This window comes from Oncorhynchus tshawytscha, linkage group LG01 (genome assembly GCF_018296145.1).
Source record: "Oncorhynchus tshawytscha isolate Ot180627B linkage group LG01, Otsh_v2.0, whole genome shotgun sequence".
Taxonomy (NCBI): domain Eukaryota; kingdom Metazoa; phylum Chordata; class Actinopteri; order Salmoniformes; family Salmonidae; genus Oncorhynchus; species Oncorhynchus tshawytscha.
Window position 1 is genome coordinate 18,059,512 of NC_056429.1, and position 16,009 is coordinate 18,075,520.

The window sequence follows — 16,009 nt, forward strand, 5'->3', positions numbered from 1 at the left end:
AGGTGGGGCTGTTTTGAGCGCCAAACTTTTAGGTAAAAAATAATCATAATATTGTTTTTTTTTGGGGGGGGGGGGTTATTTTGCCATTAATACGTGTCACATATCAGTTTGCAAACAATGTCAACATAAAAAATGTAGGCCCTAACAGTTTGTGGGCACCGTTTGTCACTGTTAGAGTGCAATTCATGTATTGTTTAGTGTTGTGTCGTGTATTGGCTTTGATGGCATGCATCTCACAGTTTTTTGTTTGCCCCACCAAGACTTACATGCTAAAATTGCCACTGGGGCCTACATAAAGCTGTCCCAACAGCAGATTTCCAACATCTTACCACTGCTACACCTGGCTTTCAGTGAAGCCTTGTCTGGCAGCCAAATAGTTCATTCAGCCTCATTTACTGCCTTTTAAGAAACATAGCTGATATGGCAGACTTGCATAAACAAATGTGGTTTCTAGTTACAATAGAGATGTACAAACTATGGCATAAGGGGACGACAAGCCGTCATCCGTATTTTCGATTAAGAAATTAATGAGCCAGCTAGGACGGACGTAGTCAATATAACTATTTGTTCAGCACTTTTGAAATGTACAGCAACAGAATTCAGGACATGGGCCATTCTTACAGTGTACACCCTGTACAACAAGTCAGAACTGTAGGATAAATAAAGGGGGCATATAAACAGACAATGAAAGCTCTTAGAATATTCAATGATTACATTTCTCAATAACAGGTTTTAGGCTATTTGTGCACCACCAAGTTAGAACAGTAGGCGAAATTAAGAGCAAATTATTAGGGTGAGGCACACTGAACAGCATTTGGGTCTTTGCGTGTCAAAAAAGATACACGTCATATAACACTATTTGATGCGTTAAATGATCTTTTAATTTGACACGTCAAATAACACAATTATATTATAGAATGTTGTGTGTGCTGAATATGCATGTGCAATCCAAGCACTACCAATACTATCAGTAGCACTGTCAAAGCTGTATAAAAAAGTAGCCAAACAAGCAAACACCAGACCACGAACAATGTGTTTACAATACCGCCTTGGTGAAAATACACCAAATGATTAGGTTGAGGCACATGGGCTACTGACAGCTTACTACACAACATACACTTAGTATTACTTTCATAGCTACAGTATATATTTCTCTCTTGCATATTACATCATTTATGCAGCAGCATACAATAGATGTTTGGACTCACCTTGTGAAGGTGGCGCAGCGGTCCTTTGTGGGCAAATTCTGTCATCAAAGTCAGGCATTCTCTGGATTTATGGTGGGAACTCGGGGGAAAAAACACAGCCACTCCATTGAACAGCAGGCTAACGTTAGTGGTTTCTTTTCAACACTTGCAGTTAGCCACTGATTCCTTCCAAACGACTCATTGTCAAAATTTACAATTTACAACTTGTTGTGTAATCTTTATATACAATGGCCGATGAGCACCGATACGTTTTATCTATAATTCCTCTTCATTATTTCTCTTCATTTGACACAGATTAAAAAGGATTTGCCAGTAGATTGTTGACTTGATTCATGATGATGACTGTTAGCTAAGACTTTGAAAGTAAGATGTTGACATGATCAGTCCAATAAAAGCTACTGTAGCTATAACATGATTTGATTTAATTCTATCTGTGGCCAAAGACCTTGAGCCTTATTGGATGGGCACTACTAATATTAATCTATGGCATATCCCAAGGGGCTAACATTTTCGAGCTCTAAGCTTAGAATTGGGGATGACGTACTGTCCCATGAGTGACAGAAAACTGAGCCAATCACGACAGAAAACTGAACCAATCCGGTGCAACGCTCTGTATTTTCTGCTGGCTAGCCCCACCACCACAGAAAGCACTGAGCTCGGCTGAAACACCTGCATTTTGGAGCTGCCTTACTCAAGAAAGCAAAAAAGAGAACATGTTTGTCTGAGGCTTTATTAACTCAATGACATTTTATTGATTTTTTTACATTGTTTGCAAACTGATATGTGACACGTATTAATGCCAAAATAACAAATTAAACAGACAAGCCCCACCCACAAAAAAACATTTTTTATTTTATTTATTTATTTTACCTAAAGCTCTGCCCCACCTGCTCTGAATGACAATTCATTGTTTAGTGTAGTGTTGTGTAGTGGTTTTGCTGGCATGCATCCCACATGTTCTGTTTGTTTGCTCCACCAAGATGTCCATGCTAAAATCGCCACTGCTGTCTCTCTATTTCCATAACATGAAAATAGACACTACTATCAGTTCCTCTCTCCTCTGACTACAGAGACGGAGAACATCTCTGATGGTTTGGTGGTAGCAGTGTGGTATCAGTAATGCTACAGTACAGTGGTTGTGTCTGTGGTGTTTCTGCAGGCCTGTCTTTCTGTGTTTGCTTTGTGGATTGAGGTAGTGGTTGCTCTATACAAACGCTGTGTAGCTAGCCACTACACCCCCCGACCACCCATCTGATTCTCATTCTCGGTGGGCTCTGACACACAACGTCTGCCTGTTCTATTTGTCTGACATGTTATATCTCAGGAAAAGAGGAGGCAGGGGGATCTCAGCGGGGGCCAGAGCAGGGGCCAGGAAACACAGGAGAGGGGTAACTGTTTCACAGCACTCAGGTGAGAGGGAAGACACAGCCACGCTCACCTCTTTGTATTCGCCATGACTAAAAGTGGAATTACAACTCAACGGCGGGCAGTCGAGGGGTTTGATGTATAGAAAAGTACTACTAGAGTACAGTGGAGGATATCAGCGGGAAAGATGGTGGCTGGTACAGCGTGAGGATGCATTCTATTTCTGGGGATTGTATGATGGGGTTGTATGGGTAACGTAGTTTGTCGGATGACATTGATTCGTTGGATGCCTCAGTATAAGTGCCCGATTACCATTTTGTGTACTGTAAGTGGAATTTGTCTACTGGGAAAAAACAGAGCGATGCATAATAATATAAACATGCATGCAGAGAGAGGAGTTCATTCTCCCTGACATAGCTTGGTGATCTTTAATACGTTCCATCCTTGTGGATGTTAAATCTTTCAGAGGCCAGATGGTTTGTAGACTGTGTTTTCGCTCCCAGCCTCACGGTACCCCTCATTTATACATTCATCCACATCTTGCCTTTTAATCCCAGTGGTGGGTCCAGCCTGACGGATGCCCTCCCAGGCTGGCAAGGAGGCGCAATTAGCGACTCCACGAGACAGAGGAGACTTCTAGTGGGGTGGAATGAGCTGGGAGAGAATCCCCCTCTCTTTAACGCACTGCTAAACACAGTTATAGCCTACCGTGTACGCATCCCTTGGAGTTCTCTCAAATAACAACTTATTTTTTTAAATATTCAAAAGCTCTTTAAAAAAATATATAAATAGCCCCTCCACCCTGGAGCTTGGCAAATTTGAAAGATAAAATAAATAACTTGTTTTTTCGCCAGTAATGTTCAAAGTTTGAGGTGTTAGTATTTGGATATTTAATGTGAAACATTCCTTTTGGCTGGGCTCCTTATTTTCTTGTCTTAGATGGCGGTTGGTCTTTCTATCTGTAATGTTCTCCTGTGGAGGTCTGATCTGGTCATGTTGAGCCATGCTGTCTTAGTAGGAGACCAGTCTCTACTACTGCTCTACTCTGCTGTACTCTGCTCTACTCTGCTTTACGTTGCTTTACTTTGCTCTACTCTGCTCTACTACTGCTCTACTCTGCTCTACTCTGCTCTACTACTGCTCTACTCTGCTCTACTCTGCTATACTACTGCTCTACTACTGCTCTACTCTGCTCTACTACTGCTCTACTCTGCTCTACTCTGCTATACTACTGCTCTACTCTGCTCTACTCTGCTCTACTACTGCTCTACTCTGCTATCCTCTGCTATCCTCTGCTTTACTCTGCTTTACTACTGCTGTACTCTGCTCTACTACTGCTTTACTCTGCTCTACTACTGTGTTACTCAGCTCTACTACTGTGTTACTCTGCTCTACTACTGCTTTACTCTGCTCTACTACTGTGTTACTCTGCTCTACTCTACTCTACTACTGCTCTACTCTACTCTGCTCTACTCTGCTTTACTTTGCTTACTATGCTCTCCTCCTGCTTTACTCTGCTCTACTACCGTGTTACTCTGCTTTACTCTGCTCTACTCTACTCTACTACTGCTCTACTCTGCTCTGCTCTACTCTGCTTTACTTTGCTTACTCTGCTCTCCTCCTGCTTTACTCTGCTCCACTACTGCTCTACTCTGCTTTACTCTGCTTTACTACTGCTGTACTCTGCTCTACTACTGCTTTACTCTGCTCTACTACTGTGTTACTCTGCTTTACTCTGCTCTACTCTACTACTGCTCTACTCTGCTCTGCTCTACTCTGCTTTACTTTGCTTACTCTGCTCTCCTCCTGCTTTACTCTGTTCTACTACTGCTCTACTATTGCTTTACTCTGCTCTACTACTGCTTTACTCTGCTCTACTACTGCTCTACTACTGCTTTACTCTGCTTTGCTCTACTCTGCTTTACTTTGCTTACTCTGCTCTCCTCCTGCTTTACTCTGCTCTACTACTGCTTTACTCTGCTCTACTACTGCTTTACTCTGCTCTACTACTGCTCTACTACTGCTTTACTCTGCTCTACTACTGTTTTACTCTGCTTTACTCTGCTTTACTTTGCTTACTATGCTCTCCTCCTGCTTTACTCTGCTCTACTACTGCTCTACTACTGCTTTACTCTGCTCTACTACTGCTCTATTCTGCTCTACTCTGCTCTACTACTGCTCTACTCTGCATTACGGTGCTCTAATTTGCATTACTCTGCTCTACTCTGCTCTGCTTTACTTTGCTTTACTCTTATCTACAACTGCTTTACTCTGCTCTACTCTGCTTTACTCTGCTTTACTCTGCTCTACTCTGCTCTGCTTTACTCTGCTCTACAACTGCTTTACTCTGCTCTACTCTGCTCTCCTCTGCTTTACTCTGCTCTACTACTGCTTTACTCTGCTCTACAATGGCTTTACTCTGCTCTACTCTGCATTATTCTACTCTACTCTGCTCTGCTTTACTCTGCTCTACAACTGCTTTACTCTGCTCTGCTTTACTCTGCTTTACTCTGCTCTACTCTGCTCTGCTCTACTCTGCTTTACTCTGCTTTACTCTGCTCTACAACTGCTTTACTCTGCTCCACAACTGCTTTACTCTGCTCTACTCTGCTCTACTACTGCAGCCGACGATGTCCTTGCCATCTGCCGTAGTGGGGGAAATAGTAGAATGACTACTCCCACACACATACAATGTGTACAAACGGAGAGATGCGCGCACACACACACACACACACACACACACACACACACACACACACACACACACACACACACACACACACACAAAAAAACACACACAGATACTGTGCATAAACATTGTTTATAAATGCAGAACTTATCTCTCTTTCTCTCTCACACACACGGTGCACTTTCCCTATTTCAAATGGGCTCTTTGTCCCTCATGCATATAATTTCTGTTTCTAAGTAAACAACAATGACTCACTATGCCTTTTTTTAAACGCAAAGAACAAATTAATTGACATTTGATGTCATTGCCTCAGAAACCATGAGCGAAGTGCATCTCATCAATGCTGGCTATAACAGACACATGAAACAGTTCAAACCAGTCCTTTAAAAGCCTGGATTATTGATTGAATCCTTTTCCAATGTTATATCTGGGGCTGGAGCGGATTGAAGCAGGCTGGTAGGTGGTCGGTAGTGAGTGGTGATGTGGGTTGTGTTGTTCAGATGGCACGGTGGTGGAGCAGGTACAGAGAGAGACTTACCCCTGGCAGTGTTTTCTGTTCATGGAGGGCGTTCTGGGCTTTGATGGCCGACTCACGGGCGCAGTAGGTGAGGAACGCACAGCCTGAAAAATAGAGAGGGGGAGATTGGAGACAGATATTAAAACTAGTCTATCTGAACACTGGGGACTAAACACTGGGGACTGAACACTGGGGACTGAACACTGGGGACTGAACACTGGGAAAAGAAAGGACACTAAACATGGAGTAGCAACACTAGCTCAGTCACAGAACAACAGAGAAGACTGATCATTTTACCATCCCTAGCCCAGTTACAAAGCACAACAACACTTGGCAACAACACTGTTCACAATCGAATCCCCTCCACCCAACCCACTGGGTCCCCATCAACCTCACTTAGTCTCAGACCCTTGTCAGTCATGAAAGCAACACCCTGTGAAAGGGAAGTGTCCCTCACAATGACACAGCCAGAGCTGCTACTGGGAGCTGTCCCTCCCTGCAGACAGTCTCAATGCAGACATACACTTCGGGTTGGCTCACGGATGGATGCTTCCTCTCTGTGCCTTGCTTTCTCTCTCTCTCGTATTCTCTTTCTCTCCTCTCGATCTCTCTCTTTTGTCTCTCTCTTTCTCTCTCTCTCTCTCTCTTTCTGTGCCCCTCTTTCTCCCTCTCTCTCCCTCTATTTCTCTCTCCCACCCCCAGTGCCATAGATCAGCCTCTCCTTGTCTAAAGCGACTACCACACTATTGCAATTCACAATACTGAGCCCTTTTGACAGCAGCAGAGAAAGCGAGGGAGGGAGGGAGGCTCCAAGCCTCAGGACTCTTTGACCACAGAACGAATCCCCAGTCACAAGAACTCCAGGTGAGTACCACACACAAACAAGACACTCACACACAGAGACAGAGAGAAATATCACTCCAGCACCATCTGCCAAATAAAGAGCTCCTCCTGCAGGCACTCAGACAGCCCAGAGAAATGAGGGAGATGAGGAGAGAGAGAGGGAGAGAGAGACAAAAGAGAGAAAGAGACCCAGATAAATATTATTGCAATCATTTCCCCCAGACTGTTTGAATAAATAGTTTTGGTAGTGTTATATTGATAAAGTTCATGTGGGTTACCACACACTATCATATTTCTGCCATTTTGCAGGTGGTTTATTAGAGGCCATCAGTTTTCGGATCATATTTCAACAGAAAATATATTCAGTGAGTGGAAATGAATTAGCTGTCTTTACAGAGAAAATATTTATATTCATTCCCCATGTTGCATATCACATCACTTTTATCTGTCTATAAATTCCCCACCTCATTCAACTCCTCGCAGCCTGGCTGTATTACAACATGCTCAAGCATGTATTTCCCCCTGAGTAATGCTACACAGGCATTCAATAACCCCAGAATTTTCACCCAGCTATTCTTTTATTTCACTGCCTTTTCACATAGCCAGGTCAGTGCATTACGGTAACACAAAAATAAAGGGGACTTACACAGCCCTACAGTCTCCCAGCACATCAGGCCTACCTCTAGTCCCTGCTCTCCGAGTCTGTATGTATATTATGGATGGGCAGCGATGGAGTCTGTCTGGGGTCACCCCCTCAGTCTTCCCTGGCTGACTGTAGCTGTCACGCCCTGGCCTGTGACTTGGGTGGACATTCTATGTTATTTTTTCTATGTTTTTGTATTTCTTTGTTTTGCCAGGTATGGTTCTCAATCAGGGACAGCTGTCTGTCGTTGTCTCCGATTGAGAACCATACTTAGGTAGCTCTTGCCCACATGGGTTTTGTGGGTAGTTGTTTCCTGTTTGTGTTTTTTCACCTTACAGGACTGTTTCGTGTCGTTCACTCTCTTTGTTGTTTTTTTGTCATTCAGTGTTCAGTTTATTTAGTTAAATGTACTATGAACACTTACCACGCTGCGTGTTGGTCCGATGATTCCTATTCCTCATCATCAGATGAAGAGGAGAGCCGTTACAGTAGCACTGCCTGGGGTTATGGTGCAGCTCTCTTCACACTGCACACCTGGTCCCCGCCAGCCCTAACTTAATGATTTCCAATGGCTTCCAAGCATATCACTCTATCGTGATGCTTCTTTCCCCACGTCACATCAGCCCTGTCCCTCTCACTGAGGCTTTACTCTGTTGTTTTTCTGTCTGAGAGACCATGGTGGTATGTGGGGCTGTTTTGTTGTTATTATTCTGTGGAATAGTGTTGTTAGTTTTTTGGACACGCGCCACCACCATCTCTCACTGAGCAGGGCCTCGTTTGCATATTACAATCACAAACACTGCCCAAGTTGGATTCATTTGTTAATGTGTAACACATACAGCATTGAGAATAAATTAATAACAACCACAATGCCAACAAACAAAGGGGAACATGAACTCCATTTAAATGTGCTTCTATGTTCTTTAATGTAAGGCTTAACAAGAATCTGCTGGCCACGGGTGAAAGCTCTAACAACTTCCTAATTGGAATCCAAACACGTACAAATTGCCTGCGTTGCATTGCATATCAAGTGCAGAAGTCGGAGCATGATGAAATTGTTTGAAACACGACAAACAGCGATGTAACCCAGAGCAAGAGGCTGGTGGTGCTGATGCAGCAAAGGGAAGGCACGGTCTGGAGGATATGATCTTACCCCTGCATCATTTGATACCGATCTAAAACAACCCTTATCTCACGTTGATTTCTGGCGAAGAATCTCCTTCTCCACCTTCTCTATTTCTTATATAACCCTGTCTGATGAGTGGCTCCATTACATCAGCTGAGGTAACTACAGAGAGATCGAGGTAGCTACAGAGAGGCTGAGGAAGCTACATAAAGGCTAAGGTAGCTACAGAGAAGCTGAGATGTCTACAGAGAGGCTGAGGTGTCTACAGAGAGGCTGAGGTAGGTACAGAGAGGCTGAGGTGTCTACAGAGAGGCTGAGGTGTCTACAGAGAGGCTGAGGTAGGTACAGAGAGGCTGAGGTAGGTACAGAGAGGCTGAGGTGTCTACAGAGAGGCTGAGGTGTCTACAGAGAGGCTGAGGTAGGTACAGAGAGGCTGAGGTGTCTACAGAGAGGCTGAGGTGTCTACAAAGAGGCTGAGGTGTCTACAAAGAGGCTGAGGTGTCTACAGAGAGGCTGAGGTAGGTACAGAGAGGCTGAGATAGCTACAGAGAGGCCGAGGTACCTAAAGAGAGGCTGAGGAAGCTACAGAGATGCTGAAGTATCTACAGAGAGGCTGCAGTGCTGATCAGTCTAGAGAAACATATGGGGTCATTGGGGCGACTCTCTCTCCCTGGCTCTATTGTGTTGAGATGGTTTGTAATTGAAGAGACTCTGCTCTCCCCTCCTCTTTCCTCTTTCCTCCTCCCACTGCTTCGACAGTAGCCATTTGCACGGTTATTTCCTGCCGACATGACCCTCCATTAATAGTGCAGGAGGAACCTTGTGTCTGGTCCAGAAACCTTTGGCCCTAATCTGTGAAGTGTAGGTACTGCCTGCTAAGTGTAGCAGTCCTACTGATAAACCGTTCCCCCTCTCTCTCCATCTCCACCAGAATCAGCACTTATTCTAAGAGCCTACTACTACCCCTTCCTACTGTCACACACACATACACACACACACACACACACACACACACACACACACACACACACATCAACCTAACGTACACACAGCCTAACGTACACACACACCCCACAGTGTCTCTCACTCCAACCCTCTCTATTCCATCTCTGTGCCTCAGAGGCGCCTGCCCCAGTGTAATGAAAAAGTGTGAACTTCCCCTCTCTGTGGGATTTACTTCACCAAAAGTGTGAAGGTAGCAGAAACACAGCAAGCCCTGGCACAGGTCTCTACTCGCTGCCTGCCCACTCCCTCACACTTCATTTGCACTCTGTGCAAAATGTCATCGCCGAAGGTAGATTACTTGCTTACTTCATTTACTGCTGCAAGGGCTTAGGGGAAATGATAGGCTTTCTGAGGGGCTGGAGCCCGAAATGCACCTCATCAGCACTGATACAATGTGATTATTACCTGAATCAGTGCCAGGCGTTGCGGAGCTCTGTGGCGCAGATTGACTATGAGGGGTAATCAGGGCTAGTCTCAGAGCAGTCCTTACTGCTCTTAATCACACCCACTTCTCACACCCCTGATCCCAGATCAGCGCAAACATTTTGGGAATCGTAAATTTGCTTAAGGTGTGGAAATGCTGAACCGAAAGATAAGGCGAACAAATTCTACAGCGGCAAGAAAAAGTATGTGAACCCTTTGGAATTACCTGGATTTCTGCATAAATTAGTCATCAAATTTGATCTGTTCTTCATCTTTGTCACAACAATAAACAAACACAGTGTGCTTAAACTAATAACACACAAATTATTGTATTTTTCTTGTCTATATTGAATACAGAATTTAAACATTCACAGTGTAGGTTGGATAAAGTATGTGAACCCCAAGGCTAATGACTTCACCAAAAGCTAATTGGAGTCAGGAGCTAACCTGGAATCCAATCAATGAGACGAGATTGGAGATGTTGGTTAGAGCTGCCCTGTCCTATAAAAACACTCACAAAATTTGAGTTTGTTATTCACAAGAAGCATTCTCTGACGTGAACCATGCCTCAAACAAAAGAGATCTCAGAAGACCTAAGATTAAGAATTGTTGACTTGCATAAAGCTGGAAAGGGTTACAAAAGTATCTCTAAAAGCCTTGATGTTCATCAGTCCAGGGTAAGACAAATTGTCTATAAATAGAGAAAGTTCAGCACTGTTTCTCCCTAGGAGCAAAGATGACTGCAAGAGCACAGCGCAGAATACTCAATGAGGTTAAAAATAATCCTAGTGTCAGCTAAAGACTTACAGAAATCTCTGGAACATGTTAACATCTCTGTTGATGATTGTACGATATGTAAAACACTAAACAAGAATGGTGTTTATGGGAGGACACCACGGAAGAAGCCACTGTTGTCCAAAAAAACATTGCTGCACGTCTGAAGTTTCGCAAAAGAGCACCTGGATGTTCCACAGTGCTACTGGCAAAATATTCTGTGGACAGATTATACTAAAGTGTTCGGAAGGAACACACAACTCTATGTGTGGAGAAAAAAAAGGCACAGCACACCAACATCAAAACCTCATCCCAACTGTAAAGTATGGTGGAGGGAGCATCATGGTTTGGGGCTGCTTTACTGCCTCAGGGTCTGGACAGCTTGCTATCATTGACGGAAAAATGAATTCCCAAGTTTATCAAGAAATTTTGCAGGAGAATGTTCGGCTATCTGTGCGCCAATTGAAGCTCAACAGAAGTTGGGTGATGCAACAGGACAATGACCCAAAACACAGAAGTAAATCAACAACAGAATGGCTTCAACAGAATAAAATATGCCTTCTGGAGTGGCCCAGTGTCCTGACCTCAACCTGATTAAAATGCTGTGGCATGACCTCGAGAGCGGTTCACACCAGACATCCTAAGAATATTGCTGAACTGAAACAGTTTTGTAAAGATGAATGGTCCAAAATTCCTCCTGACCGTTGTGCAGATCAGATTCTCAAAAACATTTGGTTGAGGTTATTGCTGCTAAAGGAGGGTCAACCAGTTATTAAATCCAAGGGTTCACATATTTTTCCACCCTACACAGTGAATGTTTACAAGGTGTGTTCAATAAAGTCATGAAAACATATAATTGTTTGTGTGTTATTAGTTTAAGCCGAATGTGTTTATCTATTGTTGTGACTTAGATGAAGATCAAATCAAATTTTATGACCAATTTATTCAGAAATCCAGGCAATTCCAAAGGGTTGAAATACCTTTTCTTGCCTCTGTATATTTACAGGTTAAATAGACAAACAATAGACAGACGTGCATATGGGGAGACAGACACATTCCTCTTGAGAGGTTCCTAGCAATCTGCCCCATTCCCAAGACAAGACACGGGCTTAATAGGCTGCTAGAACTTGGAACATATCAACAGCCAACCACCCAGCCCCTGCTCAGGGAGAACAAAAGGGAAGAGGTGGGGGTACTTTCCAAAGTGCTCTCATTCATTGTTCCGACAACAATATTTTCCCTGCCCCAGCCTAATTACCTTGTAATGAGTGCTGTAATATAAGCAGACCTCTAGCATAACCTGTAAACCTTAATTAAGCCAGGCACCTTAAAGGGAGCTGCATGCGGCTGGGCCTCCATCCTCTGACAGTGCACCCTCCTGCACTATAAATGGGAGGCCTTCAGGTGCATTTCAACAGTATCAAGATGCTTCCTCTCCTTGTCTCTTTATCTTCCATCTGCTCTAATATGAAAGACCTGGATAAGTGAAGGCAGGCAACTTGGCAGGCACCATATTGCTTTCACCTGCATTCCCATGTCAGTACAAATGAAGGTCAGGTGAGACAAGGACAGGAAAAACACTCAAGACAATTGAGATGCTTCCTGCTATTCATGGAGCTAAAATGGCCTGGAGTCTGGACACTGGTCTCCACTGTGACCCCTGGCCAGGAGACCCAGGCCATTGATTTGTTATTTTGCTCACTTATCATAGACAACAGCCCTTGAGCATTACTTATATACAGTCACAGATCCATAGGAAATATATCCTGAAGAACACACTACATGTCTTTGTGGACCAAAACAGTTGTGTGTTTCTGTGCAATTGTTTGTGTGTTTGTGTCTGTGTGTGTGTGTGTGTGTGTACAGTAAAGATTTTGTGTGTGTACAGTGAGGGTCTTGGCTAGGGCTGTGGTGTTCATTACATTTTGTCAGACGGTTCTTGTCATGCAAATGACTGCCGGAATCACAGTAATTGACCGATAATTAATATAAAAATGTTTAACATCTCCAGGCCTCCACACATACAAGCAACTGATGTGCCTTTGGAACATCTACAGTTTAATACAGTCTAATAAATACATTTAATATACACCACCACAACAAATCCATTATGTATTTTAGGCAGGTTTAAAGAAACATGATGAAGGAAATGTATTTCAGAAGAACAGAATATGAGTTGGCCAGATGTGCAGTATGTTAACGGGAACAGGGACAGGGACAGGGACAGGGGTAGGGACAGGGACAGGGGTAGGGACAGGGACAGGGACAGGGGCAGGGACAGGAACAGGGACAGGGACAGGGACAGGGACAGGGACAGGGACAGGGACAGGGACAGGGACAGGGACAGGGGTAGGGGTAGGGACAGGGACAGGGACAGGGGTAGGGACAGGGGTAGGGACAGGAACAGGGACAGGGACAGAGACAGGGACAGGGACAGGGACAGGGACAGGGACAGGGACAGGGACAGGGACAGGGACAGGGACAGGGACAGGGGGGTAGGGACAGGGACAGGAACAGGGGTAGGGACAGGAACAGGGACAGGAACAGGGACAGGAACAGGGACAGGGACAGGGACAGGGACAGGGACAGGGGTAGGGACAGGGGTAGGGACAGGAACAGGGACAGGGACAGGAACAGGGACAGGGACAGGGACAGGGACAGGGACAGGGGTAGGGACAGGAACAGGGACAGGAACAGGGACAGGGACAGGACAGGGACAGGAACAGGAACAGGGGTAGGGACAGGAACAGGGACACGGACAGGTGTAGGAACAGGAACAGGAACAGGGACAGGAACAGGGGTAGGGACAGGAACAGGGACACGGACAGGTGTAGGGACAGGAACTGGAACTGGAACAGGAACAGGAACAGGGGTAGGGACAGGAACAGGGACACGGACAGGTGTAGGGACAGGAACAGGAACAGGGACAGGAACGGGAACAGGGGTAGGGACAGTGACAGGAACAGGGACAGGAACAGGGACGGAACAGGAACAGGGACAGGAACAGGGACGGGAATAGGGACAGGATCAGGGACACGGACAGGTGTAGGGACAGGGACAGGAACAGGAACAGGAACAGGGACAGGATCAGGGACAGGAACAGGGGTAGGGACAGGAACAGGGACACGGACAGGTGTAGGAACAGGAACAGGAACAGGGACAGGAACAGGGACACGGACAGGTGTAGGGACAGGAACAGGAACAGGAACAGGGGTAGGGACAGGAACAGGGACAGGGACAGGAACAGGGACAGGAACAGGGACGGGAACAGGGACGGGGACAGGGGTAGGGACAGGGACAGGAACAGGGACAGGGACAGGAACAGGGATGGAACAGGAACAGGGGCAAGGACAGGAACAGAAACAGGGGTAGGGACAGGAACAGGGACGGGAACAGGGACAGGAACAGGGGTAGGGACAGGGACAGGAACAGGGACAGGGACAGGGACAGGAACAGGGGTAGGGACAGGAACAAGAACAGGGACAGGGACAGGAACAGGGACGGAACAGGAACAGGGGCAAGGACAGGAACAGAAACAGAAACAGGGGTAGGGACAGGAACAGGGACGGAACAGGAACAGGGGCAAGGACAGGAACAGAAACAGAAACAGGGGTAGGGACAGGAACAGGGAGAGGAACAGAAACAGAAACAGGAACAGGAACAGGAACAGAAACAGAAACAGAAACAGAAACAAGGGTAGAGACAGGGACAAGGGCGGGGACGGGGACAGGAACAGGGACGGGGACAGGAACAGAAACAGGAACAGGAACAGGAACAGGAACAGAAACAGGGACAAGGGCAGGGACAGGGACAGGGACAAGGGCAGGGACAGGGACAAGGGCAGGGACAGGGACAGGGACAGGGACAAGGGCAGGGACAGGGACAGGGACAAGGGCAGGGACAGGGACAAGGGCAGGTTCAGGGACAAGGGCAGGGACAGGGACAAGGGCAGGGACAGGGGCAGGGACAGGGACAAGGGCAGGGACAGGGACAGGGACAAGGGCAGGGACAGGGACAGGGACAGGGACAGGGACTGGGACAGGGACAGGGACAAGGGCAGGGACAGGAGAAAAAAAGACATGTCATCTGTATGCACTGGAATAGTGAATGGAGGTCGCTTCCCGGTGGTTCATTTTTCAATCATGCAGGGTAGGCTACTCCGGTTTTATAAATATAGTAGCAGCTGGGATCCTCCTGTTTGTAGTGGTAACCATCAAAACTCTGCTTTCAGACGGGATTGCATATAGAAATTCCTGGGCTTATAAGAACATATATATTTTAATCCACACATCAAACACAGTTTGAGGAGAATGCAGCCTCTTGCTGTGCAAAATATGACATTATGCCCAAACTCTGTGTGCCATGGGCTCTCCAATCCTGTTCCTGCAGCTACCCAGTGCTTCATTTGGGAAACCAAGTGAAATATGTTCAGGAATATTGATAGTAACATGTTTTCACAACTGAACATATTTCACTATTGACAGCCCCTCTCTCTGCGCGCTTGGAACAGAATGAAGGAGAGAGGAGATGGAAACTCCCGGTGGTGAGATATTCTGTAGCTAAAGGTAATGTTGTCAGCCTATTAATTATGAAAACATAAAATAAATGCCCGATTACTAGGCTATTCAAAATCAAATTCACTTTAATTGTAGGCTAACTCCGTAAGCCGCCCTGCACAATCAATGAACCAATACACCAAGTATGTACCAAAGACATCTTAAATCTTTAGTTGGGTAATACACTGTAGGCTATTAGGCTATGTTTTGTATAACGGCACAATAATTATTTTTATTCAGGGTTTTTTTCGGGCTTGGGCTCATATATAGGCCTCTGCTTATTTATAAGCTCTAGTAGTATGGGTGTCTTGAATGAATCATCACTTTAGAAAGTGTTGTCCATTTCATTCTGTTTGGCTTTGAAACAACATTCACAACGACCATGTTTTTCACTCAGTTTCAACCTGTTGTTGAACTTCTTTCTTCAAATTGATCTATCGAGGTGAGTTTTAAAATTATGATACTGTTTTGATGATACGTGTTTGAGGATTGTATTTGCATTGATGTCAGAGTGGTTTAAGGGATAGTAGAGCCCTGAGTACCAGGCCATTAGGACCTGATGGAGGGACAACAGAGCCCTGAGTACCAGTCCATTAGGACCTGATGGAGGGACAACAGAGCCCTGAGTACCAGGCCATTAGGACCTGATGGAGGGACAACAGAGCCCTGAGTACCAGTCCATTAGGACCTGATGGAGGGACAACAGAGCCCTGAGTACCAGGCCATTAGGACCTGATGGAGGGACAACAGAGCCCTGAGTACCAGGCCATTAGGACCTGATGGAGAGACAATAGAGCCCTGAGTACCAGGCCATTAGGACCTGATGGTCATTAGCAAGTTGTGTCCTACTGCAAGTCCAG

The 16,009-nt window shown here is 45.5% G+C and overlaps 1 protein-coding gene across 7 annotated transcripts in view; it reads right to left on the reverse strand.

Moving 5' to 3' along the window:
* Positions 1 to 16,009, reverse strand: part of celf5a (cugbp, Elav-like family member 5a) — a 364,846-nt gene that overhangs the window by 330,670 nt on the left and 18,167 nt on the right. For all 7 annotated transcript variants that reach the window (XM_042303708.1, XM_042303675.1, XM_024396321.2 and 4 more), the window contains exon 2: positions 5,801 to 5,883. In XM_042303708.1, coding sequence (XP_042159642.1) covers positions 5,801 to 5,883 — 83 coding nt within the window. The remainder of the gene's footprint in view (positions 1 to 5,800; positions 5,884 to 16,009) is intronic.